Here is a 21,540-nt window from a genome sequence, read left to right as displayed (position 1 = left end):
GGAGAAGGAAGAGGAGGGAAATGAGGAAGAAGAGGAGCGGGGGGAGGAGGAAGAGGAATAGGTGGTAAAGGAAGAGGAAGGGGGAGAAAGAGAAGGGAAAGGAGGCAGAGGAGGAGGAGGGAGAGAAGGAAGAGGAGGGGGAGAAAGAAGAGGTGGAAGAGATGGGAAAGGAGGAGGAAGAAGAGGAGAAGGACAAGGAGGGGGAGGAGGAGGAAGAAGAGGAGAAGGAAGAGGAGGGGAGGAGGAAGGGGAGGAGGAAAAGGTGGGAAAGGAGGAGGAAGAAAAGGAGAAGGAAGAGGGAAAGGAAGAGGAAGAGGAGGGGACGAGGTGAGAAAGGAGAAGGAGGAGGAAGAAGAAGAGAGGAAGGGGAGAGGGAGGAGGAAGAGGAGGAAGAAGAGGTGGGAAAGGAGGAGATGGAGGAGAGCAGGAAGAAGAGGAGAAAGAAGAGGAGGGAAAGGAGGAGGAGGAAGAAGAGAAGGAAGAGGAGGAGAGGCAGAAGGGGAGGAGGAGAAAGAGCGGGGAAAGAAGGGAAAGGAGGAGGAGGAGGAGGAAGGGGGAGAAAGAGAAGGGAAAGGAGGCAGAGGAGGAGGAGGGAGAGAAGGAAGAGGAGGGGGAGAAAGAAGAGGTGGAAGAGATGGGAAAGGAGGAGGAAGAAGAGGAGAAGGACAAGGAGGGGGGAGGAGGAGGAAGAAGAGGAGAAGGAAGAGGAGGGGAGGAGGAAGGGGAGGAGGAAAAGGTGGGAAAGGAGGAGGAAGAAAAGGAGAAGGAAGAGGGAAAGGAAGAGGAAGAGGAGGGGACGAGGTGAGAAAGGAGAAGGAGGAGGAAGAAGAAGAGAGGAAGGGGAGAGGGAGGAGGAAGAGGAGGAAGAAGAGGTGGGAAAGGAGGAGATGGAGGAGAGCAGGAAGAAGAGGAGAAAGAAGAGGAGGGAAAGGAGGAGGAGGAAGAAGAGAAGGAAGAGGAGGAGAGGCAGAAGGGGAGGAGGAGAAAGAGCGGGGAAAGAAGGGAAAGGAGGAGGAGGAGGAGGAAGGGGGAGAAAGAGAAGGGAAAGGAGGCAGAGGAGGAGGAGGGAGAGAAGGAAGAGGAGGGGGAGAAAGAAGAGGTGGAAGAGATGGGAAAGGAGGAGGAAGAAGAGGAGAAGGACAAGGAGGGGGAGGAGGAGGAAGAAGAGGAGAAGGAAGAGGAGGGGAGGAGGAAGGGGAGGAGGAAAAGGTGGGAAAGGAGGAGGAAGAAAAGGAGAAGGAAGAGGGAAAGGAAGAGGAAGAGGAGGGGACGAGGTGAGAAAGGAGAAGGAGGAGGAAGAAGAAGAGAGGAACGGGAGAGGGAGGAGGAAGAGGAGGAAGAAGAGGTGGGAAAGGAGGAGATGGAGGAGAGCAGGAAGAAGAGGAGAAAGAAGAGGAGGGAAAGGAGGAGGAGGAAGAAGAGAAGGAAGAGGAGGAGAGGCAGAAGGGGAGGAGGAGAAAGAGCGGGGAAAGAAGGGAAAGGAGGAGGAGGAGGAGGAAGGGGAAGAACAGGAAGGAGAAGGAAGGGGGAGAGAACGTGAGGCAGGGAGGGGGAGGTGACCGCAGCCAAGCTGGCCCCAAGCGGGCCGAGAGGTGACTGCTGGAACCCCCTAAGGGGTCGGGGCCCCCTCCAGGCCGCCCACCGCCCCGGGGGCCACAGCCCCGGCTCCTCCACTCCCACCCCCCCCCCGACCCTCCTCCCTTCCCCCCTACCCCGACCCCTGCCAACCCCAGGACAGGCGGGAGGCACCTCGACTCCCAACAGGGACCCCGCCGACGGCCTGGAGGGGCTGGGGACCACCCGGCGCCTCCTCGCCCACTGCTCTGGGCCTCGGTTGCCTCATCTGCAAAATGGGGATGAGGATCGTGAGCCCCACACATAATAAGCACTAGAGAAGCAGCATGGCTCAGTGGGAAGAGCCCGGGTTTTGGAGTCAGAGGTCATGGGTTCAAATCCCGGCTCCCCCAACCGTCAGCTGTGTGACTTTGGGCAAGTCACTTCACTTCACTGGGCCTCAGTTCCCTCATCTGTACAATGGGGATGAAGACTGTGAGCCCCCCGTGGGACAATCTGATCACCCTGTGATCTCCTCAGCGCTTAGAACAGTGCTTTGCACATAGTAAGCGCTTAATAAATGTCATTATTATTATTATTATTATTAACGCATCCCGCACACTTTGCTCCTCTAATGCAGCCTGGCTCAGTGGAAAGAGCCTGGGCTTTGGAGTCAGAGGTCATGGGTTCAAATCCCGGCTCCCCTAACTTGTCAGCTGGGTGACTTTGGGCAAGTCACTTCACTTCTCTGGGCCTCTGTTCCCTCATCTGTACAATGGGGATGAAGACTGTGAGCCCCCCGTGGGACAATCTGATCACCCTGTGACCTCCTCAGCGCTTGGCACATAGTAAGGGCTTAATAAACGCCATCATTTATTATTACCCTATTTATTTATTTTACTTGTACCTATCTATTCTATTTATTTTATTTTGTTCGTATGTTTGGTTTTGTTCTCTGTCTCCCCCTTTTAGACTGTGAGCCCACTGTTGGGTAGGGACCGTCTCTAGATGTTGCCGACTTGGACTTCCCAAGCGCTTAGTCCAGTGCTCTGCACACAGTAAGCGCTCAATAAATACGATTGATTGATTGATCATTATTATTACAAATACCGCAATCATTATCAGTATCCCCCCGATCGTCTGCATCGCTTGCAACGGGCGGGAGCCGCCGGGCTGCCCCCCGGCCCTGACTCCTCCGGGGGCAACCCCGCGTTACCTCGGAGGCGATGGAGGTGAAACTGCCGCTGAAGTGGACGTGCTTGCGGAGCTCGCTGCCGTTGGCCCCGCGGAACCAGTCGCCGAAGGCCCGGTCCTGGCCGGCGGACCGGTTGGCGAGGCTCTCGTTGGCCACCGGCCCACCCAGGTCCCAGCGATACGGAGGGGTGGCTCCCACCAGGGCGATGAGGATGGCTTCCGTGGCAACGTACAGCTGGAAGGCCGGAGGGCGGCACGGTCAGCGCGGGCGGTCCACAGTGGGGGCAACCCAACCCAACAAATCGGCGTGGCTCAATGGGAAAACCCCATTGAGAATCGGAGGTCACGGGTTCAAATCCCACCTCCCCCAACTGTCAGCTGGGTGACTTTGGGCAAGTCACCTCGCTCCTCTGGGCCTCAGTTCCCTCATCGGGAAAATGAGGATTGACTGTGAGCCCGCTGTGGGCAACCTGATCTCCTTTTGCACGCTCAGAACAGTGCTTTGCACATAGTAAGCGCTTAATAAATGCCATTATTATTATTATTATTATTGTTGTTATTATTATTATTATTATTACGGCCCATGCAAATACGGAGGGGTGGCGCCCACCAGGGCGATGACGATGGCTTCCGTGGCAACGTACAGCTGGAAGGCCGGGCGGCACGGTCAGTGAGGGCGGTCCACGCCGGGGCACCGATGGGGGCAACACAACACAACAAATCGGCGTGGCTCAATGGGAAAAGCCCATTGAGAGTCGGAGGTCACGGGTTCAAATCCCACCTCCGCCAACTGTCAGCTGGGTGACTTTGGGCAAGTCACCTCGCTCCTCTGGGCCTCAGTTCCCTCATCGGGAAAATGAGGATTGACTGTGAGCCCCCTGTGGGACAACCTGATTACCTTTTTTACGCTTAGAACAGTGCTTTGCACACAGTAAGCGCTTAATAAATGCCATTATTATTATTATTATCATTATTATTATTATTATTACTATTACAGCCCGTGCAAATACGGAGGGGTGGAGCCCACCAGGGCGATGAGGATGGCTTCTGTGGCAACGTACAGCTGGAAGGCCGGCGGGCAGCATGGTCAGCGCGGGCGGTCCACACCGGGGCAGGGGGTGGGGGCAACACAACCCAACAAATCGGCGTGGCTCAATGGGAAAAGCCCATTGAGAGTCGGAGGTCATGGGTTCAAATCCCACCTCCGCCAACTGTCAGCTGGGTGACTTTGGGCAAGTCACCTCCCTCCTCTGGGCCTCAGTTCCCTCACTGGGAAAATGAGGATTGACTGTGAGCCTGCTGTGGGCAACCTGATCTCCTTTTTCACGCTTAGAACAGTGCTTTGCACATAGTAAGCGCTTAATAAATTCCATTATTATTATTATTATTATTATTATTACGGCCCGTGCAAATACGGAGGGGTGGCACCCACCAGGGCAATGAGGATGGCTTCCGTGGCCACACACAGCTTAAAGGCCGGCGGGCGGCACGGTCAGCGCGGGCAGTCCACGCCGGGGCACGGTGGGGGCTACACAACCCAACAAAGCGGCGTGGCTCAATGGGAAGAGCCCGGCCTTTAGAGTCGGAGGTCACGGGTTCAAATCCCGGCTCCACCAACTGTCAGCTGGGTGACTTTGGGCAAGTCACCTCGCTCCTCTGGGCCTCAGTTTCCTCACTGGGAAAATGAGGATTGACTGTGAGCCCCCTGTGGGACAACCTGATCACCTTTTTCGCGCTCAGAACAGTGCTTTGCACATAGTAAGCGCTTAATAAATGCCATTATTATTATTATTATTACAGCCCGTGCCTGGGAGTCAAAAGGATCTGGGTTCTAATCCCGGCTCTGTCCCTTAATAATAATAATAATGGCACTTATTAAGCGCTTATTATGTGTCAAGCACCGTTCTAAGCGCTGGGGAGGTCACAAGGTGATCAGGTTGTCCCAAGGGGGGCTCACAGTCTTCCTCCCCATTTTACAGATGAGGGAACTGAGGGCCAGAGAATAATAATAATAATGATGGCATTTATTAAGCGCTTACTATGTGCAAAGCACCGTTCTAAGCGCTAGGGAGGTTACAAGGTGATCAGGTTGTCCCATGGGGGGCTCACAGTCTTCATCCCCATTTTACAGATGAGGGAACTGAGGCCCAGAGAATAATAATAATAGTAATAATGATGGCATTTATTAAGCACTTACTATGTGCCAAGCACTGTTCTAAGCGCTGGGGAGGTCACAAGGTGATCAGGTTGTCCCACAGGGGGCTCACAGTCAATCCCCATTTTACAGATGAGGGAACTGAGGCCCAGAGAAGTTAAGTGACTTGCCCAAAGTCACACAGCTGACAATTGGCAAGTGAAATGACTTGCTCCAAGTCACACAGCGGACAAGTGGCGGAACCGTAATTTGAACCCATGACCTCTGACTCCAAAGCCCGGGCTCTTTCCACTGAGCCACGCTGCTTCCACTGAGCCTTGTCTGCTGTGTGACCGTGGGCAAGTCACTTCACTTCTCTGTGCTCCGGTTCCCTCCTCTGTAAAATGGGGATGAAGACTGTGAGCCCCACGGGGGACAGGGATTCATTCATTCATTCATTCATTCAATCGTATTTATTGAGCGCTTACTGTGTGCAGAGCACTGTACTAAGCGCTTGGGAAGTACAAGTTGGCAATATATAGAGACGGTCCCTACCCAACAGTGGGCTCACAGTCTAGAAGGGATTGCGTCCAGCCTGATTAACGCAAGCATGGCTCAGTGGAAAGAACACAGACTTGAGAGTCATCGGTCGTGGGTTCTAATCCCGGCTCCACTGCTCATCTGCTCTGTGACTTTGGGCAAGTCCCTTAACTTCTCTGGGCCTCAGTTTCCTCATCTGCAAAATGGTGATGAAGACCGTGAGCCCCAAGTGGGACAACCTGATCACCTTGTACCTCCCCCAGCGCTTAGAACGCTGCTTGGCACATAGTAAGCGCTTAACAAATACAATCATTATTATTATTAACTTGCATCTGGTCAGGAGAAGCAGCGTGGCTCAGTGGAAAGAGCCCGGGCTTTGGAGTCAGAGGTCATGGGTTCAAATCCCGGCTCTGCCAATTGTCAGCTGTGTGACTTTGGGCAAGTCACTTCACTTCTCTGGGCCTCAGTTACCTCACCTGTAAAATGGGGATGAAGACTGTGAGCCCCATGTGGGACAACCTGATTACCCTGTATTCCCCCGGGCGCTTAGAACAGTGCTTGGCACATAGTAAGCGCTTAACAAACGCCATCATTACTATACAAGCAAATCAGGTCGGACACAGTCCCCTGTCCTACATGGGGCTCCCAGTCTTCATCCCCATTTTCCAGATGACTTTGTGTGTGACTTGTGTGACTTTGGGCAAGTCACTTCACTTCTCTGGGCCTCGGTTCCCTCATCTGTAAAGTGGGGATTAAGACTGTGAGCCCCCCCATGGGACAACCTGATCACCTTGTAACCTCCCCAGCGCTTAGAACAGTGCTTTGCACATAGTAAGCGCTTAACAAATACCAGCATTATTATTATTATTCTTTATTAAGCACTTACTATGTGCAAAGCACTGTTCTAAGCGCTGGGGGGAACACAAGGAGATGAGGTTGTCCCATGTGGGGCTCACAGTCTTAATCCCCCTTTAGAGAAGCAGCATGGCTCGGTGGAAAGAGCACAGGCTTTGGAGTCAGTAGTCATGGGTTCAAATCCTGGCTCCGCCAACTGTCAGCTGTGTGACCTTGGGCAAGTCACTTAACTTCTCTGGGCCTCAGTTACCTCATCTGTAAAATGGGGATTGACTGTGAGCCCCCCGTGGGACAACCTGATCACCTTGCATCGCCCCAGCGCTTAGAACAGTGCTTTGCACATAGTAAGCGCTTAATAAATGCCATTATTATTATTATTATTTTACAGATGAGGGAACTGAGGCACAGAGAAGTGAAGTGATAAATGCCATCGTTTATTATTATTTTTTTTAATCATCCACCCACTAGGCCACGCCCCTTCTCTACCATACCATGCGTTGGTGATAGCTGCAATCCCCCACATCCTCTTGAAAATACTTCCTCAAACCCAAGGCCAAAGTGCAGAACGCTTCGGGGTTTCCTCTTTCCCAAGCGGAGGGAGGAAAAAGGCAAGTTGAAAAAGAAAGCCCAAGGCCACTTTTTTCTAGCCCAGGATCCCAGGGAATATCCTACTTAAAGACTGTGAGTCCCACGTGGGACAACCTGATTACCTTGTATCTCCCCCAGCGGTTAGAACAGTGCTTGGCACATAGTAAGCGCTTAACAAATACCAACATTATTATTATTACTTAAAAGAAATCGACCAGCGGTATTGAGGGCTGTGAGCCCCACGTGGGACAACCTGGTCACCTTGTAACCTCCCCAGCGCTTAGAACAGTGCTTGGCACGTAGTAAGCGCTTAACAGATGCCGTCATTATTATTCTCGGTGCCTCAGTTCCCTCATCTGGAAAACGGGGATGAAGACTGAGAGCCCCCCGTGGGACAACCTGGTCACCTTGTAACCTCCCCAGCGCTTAGAACAGGGCTTTGCACGTAGTAAGCGCTTAACAGATGCCATCATTATTATTCTCAGTGCCTCAGTTCCCTCATCTGGAAAATGGGGATGAAGACTGAGAGCCCCCCGTGGGACAACCTGGTCACCTTGTAACCTCCCCAGCGCTTAGAACAGTGCTTGGCACGTAGTAAGCACTTAACAAATGCCATCATTACTATTCTCTGTGCCTCAGTTCCCTCATCTGGAAAATGGGGATGAAGACTGTGAGCCCCCCGTGGGACAACCTGGTCACCTTATAACCTCCCCAGCGCTTAGAACAGTGCTTTGTACGTAGTAAGCGCTTAACAGATGCCATCATTATTATTCTCTGTGCCTCAGTTCCCTCATCTGGAAAACGGGGATGAAGACTGAGAGCCCCCCGTGGGACAACCTGGTCACCTTGTAACCTCCCCAGCGCTTAGAACAGTGCTTGGCACGTAGTAAGCACTTAACAAATGCCATCATTACTATTCTCTGTGCCTCAGTTCCCTCATCTGGAAAATGGGGATGAAGACTGTGAGCCCCCCGTGGGACAACCTGGTCACCTTATAACCTCCCCAGCGCTTAGAACAGTGCTTTGTACGTAGTAAGCGCTTAACAGATGCCATCATTATTATTCTCTGTGCCTCAGTTCCCTCATCTGGAAAACGGGGATGAAGACTGAGAGTCCCCCGTGGGACAACCTGGTCACCTTGTAACCTCCCCAGCGCTTAGAACAGTGCTTGGCACGTAGTAAGCACTTAACAAATGCCATCATTACTATTCTCTGTGCCTCAGTTCCCTCATCTGGAAAATGGGGATGAAGACTGTGAGCCCCCCGTGGGACAACCTGGTCACCTTATAACCTCCCCAGCGCTTAGAACAGTGCTTTGTACGTAGTAAGCGCTTAACAGATGCCATCATTATTATTCTCTGTGCCTCAGTTCCCTCATCTGGAAAACGGGGATGAAGACTGAGAGCCCCCCGTGGGACAACCTGGTCACCTTGTAACCTCCCCAGCGCTTAGAACAGTGCTTGGCACGTAGTAAGCACTTAACAAATGCCATCATTACTATTCTCTGTGCCTCAGTTCCCTCATCTGGAAAATGGGGATGAAGACTGTGAGCCCCCCGTGGGACAACCTGGTCACCTTGTAACCTCCCCAGCGCTTAGTACAGTGCTTGGCACGTAGTAAGCGCTTAACAAATGCCATCATTATTATTCTCTGTGCCTCAGTTCCCTCATCTGTAAAACGGGGATGAAGACTGTGAGCCCCCCGTGGGACAACCTGATCACCTTGTAACCTCCCCAGCGCTTAGAACAGTGCTTGGCACGTAGTAAGCGCTTAACAAGTGCCATTATTATTATTATTAGAGCAGTTCTTGGCACATAGTAAGCGCTTAACAAATGCCATCATCATTATTACTATTATTATTGCCGAACTGTACATTCTCCCAAGCTCTTAGTCCGGGGCTCTGCACCCAGTCGGCGCTCAGTAAATAGGACTGACTGAATGAATGAATGAATGAGTGGGTGCTCAGTAAAACAGGACTGAATGAGTGACTGATGGGATGAGCGCTCAGTAAATAGGACAGAATGAGTGACTGATGGGATGAAGGGATGTGGGGGGCGGGTACCTCACCTGCAGCAGCACGGCCAGCAGGAAGCAGAGGTACATTTGATAGACGCCCATCTCCCCCACAGACCTGAAGGCCTCCTCCACCTCCATGGCGGCCCGGGCCGCCCCTCCCCCCGCCCCCACCCGTCGCGCGCCGGCGGGGCCAGGCGCTCCGCGCATGCGTGCCGCGGCCAGGGGGCGGGGCCAACCCGGGGGCCGCCGCGCGGGAGCCAATAGGGAGCGCCGGGGGCGCCGCGCGGGCCTATCGGAGAAGGAGGTTACCTGGGGGCGGGGCTACGGAGGGAGGGGAGCAGGAGGGGGCGGGGCCAGAGGGAGGGAGGAGGAGGGGCGGGGCCAGATGGAGGGGCGGGACCATAGTGACGTTGAGGTGGGCGGGGCTAGATTAAAAGGGGCCAATAGGGAGCGTCGGGGGCGCCGCGCGGGCCAATCGGAGAAGGAGGTAACCTGAGGGGCGGGGCTACGGCAGGGGAGCAGGAGGGGGCGGGGCCAGAGGGAGGGGCGGCACTACAGTGACGTAGCAGGTGGGGCGGGGCTAGATTAAAAGGGGCGGGGCTGCAGTGAGGGGGAGGAAGGGGAAGAGCCAGAGTAAAGGGAAGGGGCTACAGGGAGGGGCAGTAAGAGGGCGGGGCCAGAGTAAAAGAGGCGGGGCTACCATGAGGGAGCAGGAGGGGCGGGGCCAGAGGGAGAAGGCTGGAGGGGCGGGGCTACAGTGAGGGAGCAGGAGGGGCGGGGCTAGAGGGAGGGGGATTACAGGGACGTGAAGGGGCGGGGCTAGATTAAAAGGGGCGGGACTGCAGAGAGGGGCGGGAGGGCGGGGCCAGAGTTAAGGGGCGGGGCTACAGTGAGGGGTGTAGAATGGGCGGGGCCACAGCGAGGAACCCCCCCAGGGGGCGGGGCCGAAATCAAAGGGGCGGGACTACGTGAGGGGTGGGGTGGGCGGGGCAACAGAGAAAGGGGAGGGGCCACAGTGAGGGTTCTAAAAGGGGCGGGGCAACATCAAAGGGGCGGGGCTGCACGAGGAGCGGCGTGGGCGGGGCCACAGAGAAAGGGGCGGGGCTATAGCTAGGGTCCCCCAAAGGGAGCGGGGCCAAAATAAAAGGGGCGGGACTACGTGAGGGGCAGGGTCGGCGGGGCCATGGCAAAAGGGGCGGGGCCACAGCGAGGGACCAAACGGGGCGGGGCCAAACTAAAAGGGGCGGTGCTACGTGAGGGGAAGAGTGGGCGGGGCCACAGAGAAGGGGGCGGGACCAAAATCAAAGGGGGCGGGACCACGTGAGTGCAGAGTGGGCGGGGCATGGCGAAAGGGGCGGGGCTACAGCGAGGGACCCCCCAAAGGGGCGGGGCCAAACTAAAAGGGGGCGGTGCTATGTGAGGGGAAGAGTGGGCGGTGCCACAAAGAGGGGGTGGGGCCAAAATTAAAGGGGCGGGGTCACAGACACGGGAGGGGCAGCAGTGAGGGACCAAAAGGGGCGGGGCCAAATGAAAGGGGCGGGGCAGCGCGAGTTGCAGAGTGGGCGGGGCCACAGAGAAAGGGGCGGGGCTACGATGAGGGGACCCCCCCGAGGGGCGGGGCCAAAATAAACGGGGCGGGGCGACATGAGCCCGTCGTTGGGTAGGGATTGGCGCTCAGTACAGTGTTCTGCACACAGTAAGCGCTCAATAAGAGCTGGGGTAGATACAAGGTAATCAGAGGGGCTCACAGTCTTCATCCCCATTTTCCAGATGAGGTCACTGAGGCTCAGAGAATAATAATAATAATAATGGCATTTATTAAGCGCTTACTGTTGTAATAATAATAATAATAATGATGGCATTTATTAAGCGCTTACTATGTGCAGAGCATTGTTGTAAGCGCTCGGGAGGTTACAATGTGATCACGTTGTCCCACGGGGGGCTCACAGTCTTAATCCCCATTTGACAGATGAGGGAAGTGAGGCCCAGAGAAGTGAAGTGACTTGCCCAAAGTCACACAGCTGACAATTGGCAGGGCCGGGACTTGAACCCATGACCTCTGACTCCAAAGCCCGGGCTCTTTCCACTGAGCCACGCTGCTTCTCAAGCTAATCTAGACTGTGAGCCCACTGTTGGGTAGGGACTGTCTCTATATGTTGCCAACTTGTACTTCCCAAGCGCTTAGTCCATCATATATATATATATATATATATATGTATATATGTTTGTACATATTTATTACTCTATTTATTTTACTTGTACATATTCTATTTATTTTATTTTGTTCATATGTTTTGTTTTGTCGTCTGTTTCCCCCTTCTAGACTGTGAGCCCGCCGTTGGGTAGGCACCGTCTCTATATGTTGCCGACTTGTACTTCCCAAGCGCTTAGTCCAGTGCTCTGCACACAGTAAGCGCTCGATAAATACGATTGATGATGATGATAAATACGATTGAATGAATGAATGAATGGTCTCTGTTGCCAAACTGGACTTTCCAAGCGCTTAGTTCAGTGCTCTGCACACAGTAAGCGCTCAATAAATACGATTCAATGAATGAAGGAATGAATGGAGACGAGAAGGGGACCCAGAACTGTGGCTCGAGGGACTCCCCTCAGTTAGTGGGTGGGAGGCCGAGGAGGAGCTCAAGAAAGAGACGGAGAGTGAACGTCGGGAGAGATGGGAGGAGAACCAGTCACTTCACTTCTCTGTGCCTCAGTTACCTCATCTGTAAAATGGGGATTAAGACTGTGAGCCCTTTTAGACTGTGAGCCCACTGTTGGGTAGGGACTGTCTCTATGTGTTGCCAATTTGTACTTCCCAAGCGCTTAGTACAGTGCTCTGCACATAGTAAGCGCTCAATAAATACGATTGATTGATTGATTGATTGATTGAGCCCCACGTGGGACAACCTGATCACCTTGTAACCTCCCCAGCGCTTGGAACGGGGCTTTGCACATAGTAAGCGCTTAATAAATGCCATTATTATTATTATTAACCAGGAGAGGACAGTGTCAGGGGAGCCAAGGTTGGAAGAAGAAGGTCCTTGGAAATGGGAGGAGATGGTCATCACAGAGTCCGGGGTATTTGCAGGGAAATTACTTCCCGTCCTCCAGTTTTACGGTCTCCTCTTCTGGCTGGGGAAAAGACAGGGAAGCGGCCCACAACGACAGCAGGTTTACCTCTTGATTACTGTGCCAGGGAGCATATGGCTAATTACAATTTACACCGCCTAAGTGCTCCGTCAAACAATCCACCAAAGACTGTTTTGTCTCTTTGGTTTACCGTGGGTTGCACTTTCTGCAGACGGAGCAGTAAACAATTCTTTGGAGGTGGCTTTTCATTTTAAATGGTGATCAAGGACGCTGATTTTCTGCCTGGGGTGTGAGCTCTGTTCTGTCGGAGCTGGAAGAGTCTGCTGGCTTCCCGAGGACGCCTGGGAGCCGGGGCTCGCTAGGCCTGGCGAAGGGAGCGGGGATGGGGGCCGGGGATGGTTGCACCCCTTCCTCCATCCTCCCTCCCTTCTCCTCCTCCTCCTCCTCTTCCCTTCCTTGTCTCCCCACCTTCCAAGGCTACCCGTCCTCCTCCTTCCCTTCTCCCCTTCCACCCTCCTTTTTTCCTTCCTTCTCCTCTTCCTCCTCCCTCCCTTTTTCTCCCCTCCTTCCTCCTCTCTCCCTCCCTCCCTCCCTCATTCTTCCCTCCCTTTTTCCTTCCCCCCTCTTTTTCTTCCTCTCTCCCTTTCCCCCTTCTTCCTTCCTTTTCTTCCTTCCTCTTCCCTTCTCTTCCTCTCTCCTCCTTTTCCTTCCCCTCCACCCCCTTTGCCTTTTTTCTTCCTTCCTTTTCCCTCTTCTTCCTCTCTCTCCTCCTCCTCCCTCCTTTGCTTCTCCTTTTCTTCCTCTTCCCTCCTCTTCTCTCTCTCCTCCTCCTCCCTTTGCTACTCCTTTTCTTTCTCCTCTTCTCTCCTCTTCATCTCTCCCCCTCCTCCTTCTCGTCCTCCCTCTCCTCCTCCTTCTCCTCCTCCCCACCTTTGCTTCTCCTCCTCCTCTTCTCCCTTCTCCTCCTTCTTCCCCCTCCCCTTTGCTTCTTCTCCTCCTCCTCTTCCTCCTCCTTCTCCTCCTCCCCACCTTTGCTTTTCCTCCTCCTCCTCTTTCTCTTCCTCCTCTTCCTCCCCCTTTGCTTCTCCTTGTATTTCTTCCTCTTCCCTCCTCTCGCCTCCTCCTTTCTCTTCCTCCTTCTCTTTCTCTTTCTCCTCCTCTTCCTTCTCCTCCTCCTCCTCCCCACCTTTGCTTCTTCTCCTCCTCCTCTTCTCCCTTCTCCTCCTTTTTCCCCCTCCCCTTTGCTTCTTCTCCTCCTCCTCCCCACCTTTGCTTTTCCTCCTCCTCTTTCTCTTCCTCCTCTTCCTTCTCCTCCTCTTCCTCCCCACCTTTGTTTCTTCTCCTCCTCCTCCTCCCCACCTTTGTTTCTTCTCCTCCTCCTCCTCTTCTCCCTTCTCCTCCTTCTTCCCCCTCCCCTTTGCTTCATCTCCTCCTCCTCTTCCTCCCCTTCTCCTCCTCCTTCCCACCTTTGCTCTTCCTCCTCCTCCTCTTTCTCTTCCTCCTCTTCCTCCCCCTTTGCTTCTCCTTTTATTTCTTCCTCTTCCCTTCTCTCTCCTCCTCCTCTCTTCCTCCTTCTCTTTCTCTTTCTCCTACTCTTCCTTCTCCTCCTCCCCACTTTTGCGTCTTCTCCTCCTCCTCTTCTCCCTTCTCCTCCTTCCTCCCCCTTCCCTTTGCTTCTTCTCCTCCTCCTCTTCCTCCCCCCCTCTCCTTCTCCTTCCCACCTTTGCTTTTCCTCCTCCTCTTTCTCTTCCTCCTCTTCCTCCCCCCTTTGCTTCTCCTTTTATTTCTTCCTCTTCCCTCCTCTCTCCTCCTCCTTTCTCTTCCTCCTTCTCTTTCTCTTTCTCCTCCTCTTCCTCCTCCTCCTCCTCCTCACCTTTGCTTCTTCCCCTCCTCCTCCTCTTCCCCCTCCTCTTCTTTTCCCCTTCATTTCTCTTCCTCCTCCTCCTCTTCTTCCTTCTTCTCCTCTCCCTTCTCCGCTTCCTCCTCCCCACCTTTGTTTCTCCTCTTCCTCCTCCTCTTCCCCTCTCCTCCTCCTCTTCCCCTCTCCTCCTCTTTCTTCCTCCTCCTCCTTCCTCCTCCTCTTCCCTCCTCATCTCCCCGACCTCCCTCCACACGAAGCCATCCTCTATTTTCACAACTTCTTATGCTGTCGTCCCCTGGGAGCCCCTCCCCCCCCCCCCGCTCCCGATCTCCCTCGCCCCCTCCCTACATAATAATAATAATAATGATGGCATTTATTAAGCGCTTACTATGTGCAAAGCACTGTTCTAAGCGCTGGGGAGGTTACAAGTTGATCAGGTTGTCCCACGGGGGGCTCACAGTCTTAATCCCCATTTTACAGATGAGGGAACTGAGGCCCAGAGAAGTTTAGTGACTTGCCCAAAGTCACACAGCTGACAGTTGGTGGAGCCGGGATTTGAACCCTTGACCTCTGACTTCAAAGCCCGGGCTCTTTCCACTGAGCCACGCTACTTCTGCATCTCATTCATTCATTCAGTCGTATTTATTGAATGCTTTCTGTGTGCAGAACACTGTACTAAGCGCTTGGAAAGTACAATTCGGCAACAGATAGAGACAATCCCCACCCAACAATGTATATACAATGTATATATGTATATGTATATATGTATACATATATATGCATGTATACAAAATGTGTACATTTTTGTATACATGCATACAAAAGGTATATATGTTTGTACATATTTATTACTCTATTTATTTATTTACTTATTTTACTTGTACATATCTATTCTATTTATTTTATTTTGTTAGTATGTTTGGTTTTGTTCTCTGTCTCCCCCTTTTAGACTGTGAGCCCACTGTTGGGTAGGGACTGTCTCTACGTGTTGCCAACTTGGACTTCCCAAGCGCTTAGTCCAGTGCTCTGCACACAGTAAGCGCTCAATAAATACGATTGATTGATTGATTGATTGATTGATGAATAAATGAACGAATGAATGAATTCCCCCTCCGCACGTACAGACCCACGTGACTCAGGACGGCGCCCGGCAGACCGGCAGCGTCCCCTGCTGGCCCGCGGCGGCAGCGACGGCTCCAGAGCGGCCAGCAGGGGGCGCTGCCGCCCGCCCGATCCCCCCCCAGCCGCTCATTCATTCATCCATCCATCCATCCATCCGTCCATCCATCAATTCATCATCATCATAAGTAATAATAATGATGGCATTTATTAAGCACTTGCTATGTGCAAAGCACTGTTAGAGAAGCAGCGTGGCTCGGTGGAAACAGCCCTGGTTTAGGATCCATCCATCCATCAAGTCATCATCATCACAGTAATAATAATGATGGCATTTATTAAGCACTTACTATTTGCAAAGCACTGTTAGAGAAGCAGCGTGGCTCGGTGGAAAGAGCCCGGGTTTAGGATCCATCCATCCATCAAGTCATCATCATCACAGTAATAATAATGATGGCATTTATTAAGCACTTAATATGTGCAAAGCACTGTTAGGGAAGCAGCGTGACTCGGTGGAAAGAGCCCGGGTTTTGGATCCGTCCATCCATCAATTCATCATCATCACAGTAATAATAATGATGGCATTTATTAAGCACTTACTATGTGCAGAGCACTGCTAGAGAAGCAGCGTGACTCGGTGGAAAGAGCCCGGGTTTTGGATCCGTCCATCCATCAATTCATCATCATCACAATAATTATAATGATGACATTTATTAAGCACTTACTATGTGCAAAGCACTGTTAAAGAAGCAGCGTGGCTCGGTGGAAAGAGCCCGGGTTTTGGATCCATCCATCCATCAATTCATCATCATCACAGTAATAATAATGATGGCATTTATTAAGCACTCACTATGTGCAAAGCACTGTTAGAGAAGCAGCCTCAGTGGAAAGAGCCCGGGTTTTGGATCCGTCCATCCATCAATTCATCATCATCACAGTAATAATAATGATGGCATTTATTAAGCATTTACTATGTGCAAAGCACTGTTAGAGAAGCGGCGTGGCTCAGTGGAAAGAGCCCGGGTTTTGGAACCATCCATCCATCAATTCATCATCATCATAGTAGTAATAATGATGGCATTTATTAAGCACTTACTCTGTGCAAAGCACTGCTAGAGAAGCAGCGTGGCTCAGTGGAAAGAGCCCGGGTTTTGGATCCATCCATCCATCCATCAATTCATCATTGTCACAGTAATAATAATGATGGCATTTATTAAGCACTTACTATGTGCAAATCACTGTTAGAGAAGCAGCGTGGCTCAGTGGAAAGAGCCTGGGTTTTGGATCCGTCCATCCATCACGTCATCATCATCACAGTAATAATAATGATGGCATTTATTAAGCACTTACTATGTGCAAAGCACTGTTAGAGAAGCAGCATGGCTCAGTGGAAAGAGCCCGGGTTTCGGATCCATCCATCCTTCAATTCATCCATCCATCCATCCATCCCCCCCTTCTAGACTGTGAGCCCACTGTTGGGTAAGGACTGTCTCTATATGTTGCCAATTTGTACTTCCCAAGCGCTTAGTACAGTGCTCTGCACCCAGTAAGCGCTCAATAAATATGATTGATTGGTTGATTGATTGATGTGAAAAGCACTGCTAGAGAAGTAGCGTGGCTCAGTGGAAAGAGCCCGGGTTTTGGATCCGTCCATCCATCAATTCATCATCATCACAGTAATAATAATGATGGCATTTATTAAGCACTTACTATGTGCAAAGCACTGTTAGAGAAGCAGCGTGGCTCAGTGGAAAGAGCCCGGGCTTTGGAGTCAGAGGTTGTGGGTTCAAATCCCAGCTCCGCCAACTGTCTGCTGTGTGACTTTGGGCAAGTCACTTCACTTCTCTGGGCCTCAGTTACCTCATCTGTAAAATGGGGACTAAGACTGTGAGCCCCCTGTGGGACAACCTGATCACCTTGTAACCTCCCCAGCGCTTAGAACAGTGCTTTGCACATAGTAAGCGCTTAATAAATGCCATCATCACTGTTCTAAGCGCTGGAGGGGGATACAAGGTGATCAGGTTGTCCCACTTGGGGCTCAGAGTCTTCATCCCCATTTGACAGATGAGGGAACTGAGGCCCAGAGAATAATAATAATAATAATGATGGCATTTATTAAGTGCTTACTACGTGTAAAAGCACTGTTCTAAGCGCTGGAGGGGGATACAAGGTTTTCCCCACGTGGGGCTCACTGTCTCCATCCGCATTTGACAGATGAGGGAACTGAGGCCCAGAGAAGTGAAGTGACTTGCCCAAAGTCACACAGCTGACAATTGGTGGTGCTGGGATTTGAACCCACGACCTCTGACTCCCAAGCCTGTGCTCTTTCCATTGAGCCACGCTGCTTCTATTCATCGATCCATCCATCCATCCATTCATTCAACCGTATTGATTGAGCACTTACTACGCACAGAGCACTGTACTAACCACTCGGAAAGTCCAATTCAGCCACAAAGAGAGACAGTCCCTGCCCACAACGGGCTCACAGTCTAGAAAGGGGGAGACAGACATCAAAACAATAATAATGACGATGGTATTTGTTAAGCGCTTACTATGTGCCAATCGCTGTCCTAAGCGCTGGGGAGGTTACAAGGTGATCAAATTGTCCCATGGGGGGCTCACAGTCTTAATCCCCATTTTACAGATGAGGGGACTGAGGCCCAGAGAAGTGAAGTGATTTGCCCAAGGTGACCCAGCAGACAAGTGGTGGAACCAGGATTAGAATCCAGGCCTCACTTTCCATTCATTCATTCAGTCATATTTATTGAGCGCTTACTGTGTGCAGAGCACTGTACTAAGCGCTTGGGAAGGACAAGTTGGGAACATATAGAGACGGTCCCTACCCAACAGTGGGCTTTCCAGGCTGATCCCAAGAAGTACCGGACTTGAGAAGCAGCGTGGCTCAGTGGAAAGAGCCCGGGCTTTGGAGTCAGAGGTCATGGGTTCTAATCCCGCCTCCGCCACTTATCAGCTGGGTGACTTTGGGGAAGTCACTTCACTTCTCTGGGCCTCAGTTCCCTCACCTGGAAAACGAGGATGAAGACTGTGAGCCCCACGGGGGACAACCCGATGACCTTGTATCGACCCCAGCGCTTAGAACAGTGCTTGGCACATAATAACTACCTTCACCACTATTATTATTATTATTATTATTATTATTATTATTATTATTGTTGGCCACGGTGTTGGCAAACAAATGCTACTGCTGCAACCACGGCTCAACACGGGGAAAACCAACAGCAATCTCGAATTGCCAGTCTACAAAGAGGCAGCACCGTTTTAATTAGTCGAGTAGGGAGACTAATTAATATGCAAATGAAGAGCTTACCAATATTAATCATCTGTTTTACTAGGCCGTTTTTTCCTAAAGAGTTTCTAACGAGTTTGCAGATGAAGTTTCCAGGGCATCGGAAATCAACGAGGCGTCGGAAATCAACGAGGGGAATTTTGAGGGGAAGAACTACCGAGTTTAAGCGCTCAATAAATACGACTGAATGAATGAAAAGCGATTCAATCAATCAATCAATCAATCAATCGTATTTATTGAGCACTTACTGTGTGCAGAGCACTGGACTAAGCGCTTGGGAAGTACAAGTTGGTAACATATAGAGACAGTCCCTACCCAACAGCGGGCTCATGGTCTAAAAGGGGGAGACAGAGAACAAAACCAAACATGCTAACAAAATAAAATAAATAGAATAGATATGTACAAGTAAAATAAATAAATAGAGTAATAAATAGGTACAGACATACATACATATATACATATTCACGGTCTAAAAGGGGGAGACGGAGAACAAAACCAAACATGCTAACAAAATAAAATAAATAGAATAGATATGTACAAGTAAAATAAATAAATAGAGTAATAAATATGTACAGACATATATACATATATACATATTCCCGACTAGGTTAGCGGAACGCCGGAGCGCTGAGCCCTAAAGGACAACATTTCGGAAAGGCAGACGGCGGAGATTCCTGTCAGTCATTCAATCGTATTTATTGAGCGCTTCCTGTGTGCAGAGCACTGTACTAAGTGATTGGGAGAAGCTCTTCGAGAAGCAGCGTGGCTCAGTGGAAAGAGCCCGGGCTTGGGAGTCAGAGGTCATGGGTTCGAATCCCGGCTCGGCCACGTGTCTGCTGTGTGACTTTGGGTAAGTCCCTTCTCTGGGCCTCAGTTCCCTCATCTGGAAAATGGGGCTGGAGAGGGTGAGCCCCACGTGGGGCAACCTGATCACCTTGTATCCCCCGCAGCGTTTAGAACAGTGCTTGGCACATAGTAAGCGCTTAACTACAGGCAGGAGGGGGCCAGGGGATTGACTGCTCTAATTAATTAATTCATTCATCCCATCGTATTTATTGAACACTTACTGTGTGCAGAAACTATTTATTTATTTATTTATTTATTTTATTTGTACATATTTGTTCTATTTATTTTATTTGGTTAATATGTTTTGTTTTGTTGTCTGTCTCCCCCTTCTAGACTGTGAGCCCGCTGTTGGGTAGGGACTGTCTCTATATGTTACCGACTTGTACTTCCCAAGCGCTTAGTACAGTGCTCTCTGCACATGGTAAGCGCTCAATAAATACGATTGAGTGCTTAGTACAGTGCTCTGCACACAGTAAGCGCTCAATAAATACGATTGAGGCTCAGAGAAGTGAAGTGACTTGCCCAAAGTCACACAGCTGACAAGTGGCGGAGCTGGAATTCGAACCCACGACCTCTGACTCCAAAGCCCGGGCTCTTTCCACCGAGCCACACTGCTTCTCTTAATAAATGCCATCATTTATTATTATTATTATTATTATTAAGAAAATCATTTACTTGTACCTATCTATTCTATTTATTTTAATTTGTTAGTATGTTTGGTTTTGTTCTCGGTCTCCCCCTTTTAGACTGTGAGCCCACTGTTGGGCAGGGACTGTCTCTATATGTTGCCAATTTGTACTTCCCAAGCACTTAGTACAGTGCTCTGCACATAGTAAGCGCTCAATAAATGCGATTGATGATGATGATGATGATTGAATGAATGGATGAATGAATAAATGCGATTGAATGAATGAATGCTTAACAAATGGCATCTTGGCTACAGCCTGGGTTTGGGAGCCAGAAGGTTCTGGCCCTAATCCCGCCTCCGCCACTTGTCTGCTGGGTGACCTTGGGCAAGTCACTTCACAGCGTGGCTCAGTGGAAAGAGCCCGGGCTTGGGAGTCAGACGTCGTGGGTTCAAATCCTGGTTCCGCCACTTGTCAGCTGGGTGACTTTGGGCGAGTCGCTTCACTTCTTTGGGCCTCAGTTACCTCATCTGGAAAATGGGGATGAAGACTGGGAGCCCCCCGTGGGACAACCTGATCACCTTGTAACCTCCCCAGTGCTTAGAACAGTGCTTTGCACTTAATAAATGCCATTATTATTATTATTGTTGTTGTTGTTGTTGTTATTATTATTATTATCTGAGCCTCAGTTCCCTCATCTGTAAAATGGGGATGAAGACTGTGAGCCCCACGCGGGACAGGGACTGTGTCCAACCCGATTTGCTCATATCCACCCTAGGCCCTTGCATGTAGAAAACGCTTAACCATTACTTAGTCCAGTGCTCTGCACACAGGAAGCGCTCAATATTCATTCATTCATTCAATCGTATTTATTGAGCGCTTACTGTGTACTAAGCGCTCGGGAAGCCCAAGTTGGCGACATCTAGAGACGGTCCCTACCCAACAGGGGGCTCACAGTCTAGAAGGGGGAGACAGAGAACAAAACCTATTAACAAAATAAAATAAATAGAATAAATAGGTACAAATCAAATAGAGTAATAATAATAAAAATAATGATGGTATTTGTTAAGCGCTTACTATGTGCAGAGCACTGTTCTAAGCGCTAGGGAGGTTACAAGGTGATCAGGTTGTCCCACGGGGGGGCTTACAGTTTTAATCCCCATTTTCCAGATGAGGTAACTGAGGCCCAGAGAAGTGAAGTGACTTGTCCAAAGTCACCCAGCTGACAATTGGCGGAGCCGGGATTTGAACCCACGACCTCTGACTCCAAAGCCCCGGCTCTTTCCACTGAACCACGCTGCTTCTGTAGATACAAGCATAATGTTCCCGTCCCACATGAGGCTCATAGTCTTAATCCCCAGTTAACAGATGAGGTAACTGAGGCACAGAGAAGTAATAATAATAATAATTGCGGCATTTGTTAGGTGCTTACTATGTGCCAGGCAGTGTACTAAGCACTGGGGTGGATACAAGCAAATCAGGCTGGACTGAGTGTCTACCTTAGAGAAGCAGCGTGGCTCAGTGGAAAGAGCCCGGGCTTGGGAGTCAGAGGTCGTGGGTTCTAATCCCGACTCCGCCGCTTATCAGCTGTGTGACCTTGGGCAAGTCACTTCACTTTTCTGTGCCTCGGTTACCTCATCTGTAAAATGGGGATGAAGACTGTGAGCCCCACGTAGGACAACCTTGATGAACCTGTATCCTCCCCAGCGCTTAGAACAGTGCTTGGCACATAGTAAGCGCTTAACAAATACCAACATTATTGTTATTATTATCATCCCACATGGGGCTGAAATAAGTAATAAATAAACAC

The 21,540-nt window shown here is 50.9% G+C and overlaps 1 protein-coding gene across 1 annotated transcript in view; it reads right to left on the bottom strand.

Annotated features, from left to right (window-relative positions):
* SLC22A15 (solute carrier family 22 member 15) overlaps positions 1–9,019 on the bottom strand; it is a 35,694-nt gene extending 26,675 nt beyond the window's left edge. Inside the window, exons 1-2 of the mRNA XM_038758087.1 lie at positions 8,933–9,019; positions 2,771–2,983 (exon numbers count right to left, since the gene is read on the bottom strand). Coding sequence (XP_038614015.1) covers positions 2,771–2,983; positions 8,933–9,019 — 300 coding nt within the window. The remainder of the gene's footprint in view (positions 1–2,770; positions 2,984–8,932) is intronic.
* Between the last annotated feature and the right edge of the window lie 12,521 nt (positions 9,020–21,540).

The sequence above is a fragment of the Tachyglossus aculeatus genome, chromosome 16 (genome assembly GCF_015852505.1).
Source record: "Tachyglossus aculeatus isolate mTacAcu1 chromosome 16, mTacAcu1.pri, whole genome shotgun sequence".
Taxonomy (NCBI): domain Eukaryota; kingdom Metazoa; phylum Chordata; class Mammalia; order Monotremata; family Tachyglossidae; genus Tachyglossus; species Tachyglossus aculeatus.
Note: the sequence above shows the minus strand (reverse complement) of the source record. Positions and strands in the feature narration are given on the sequence as shown.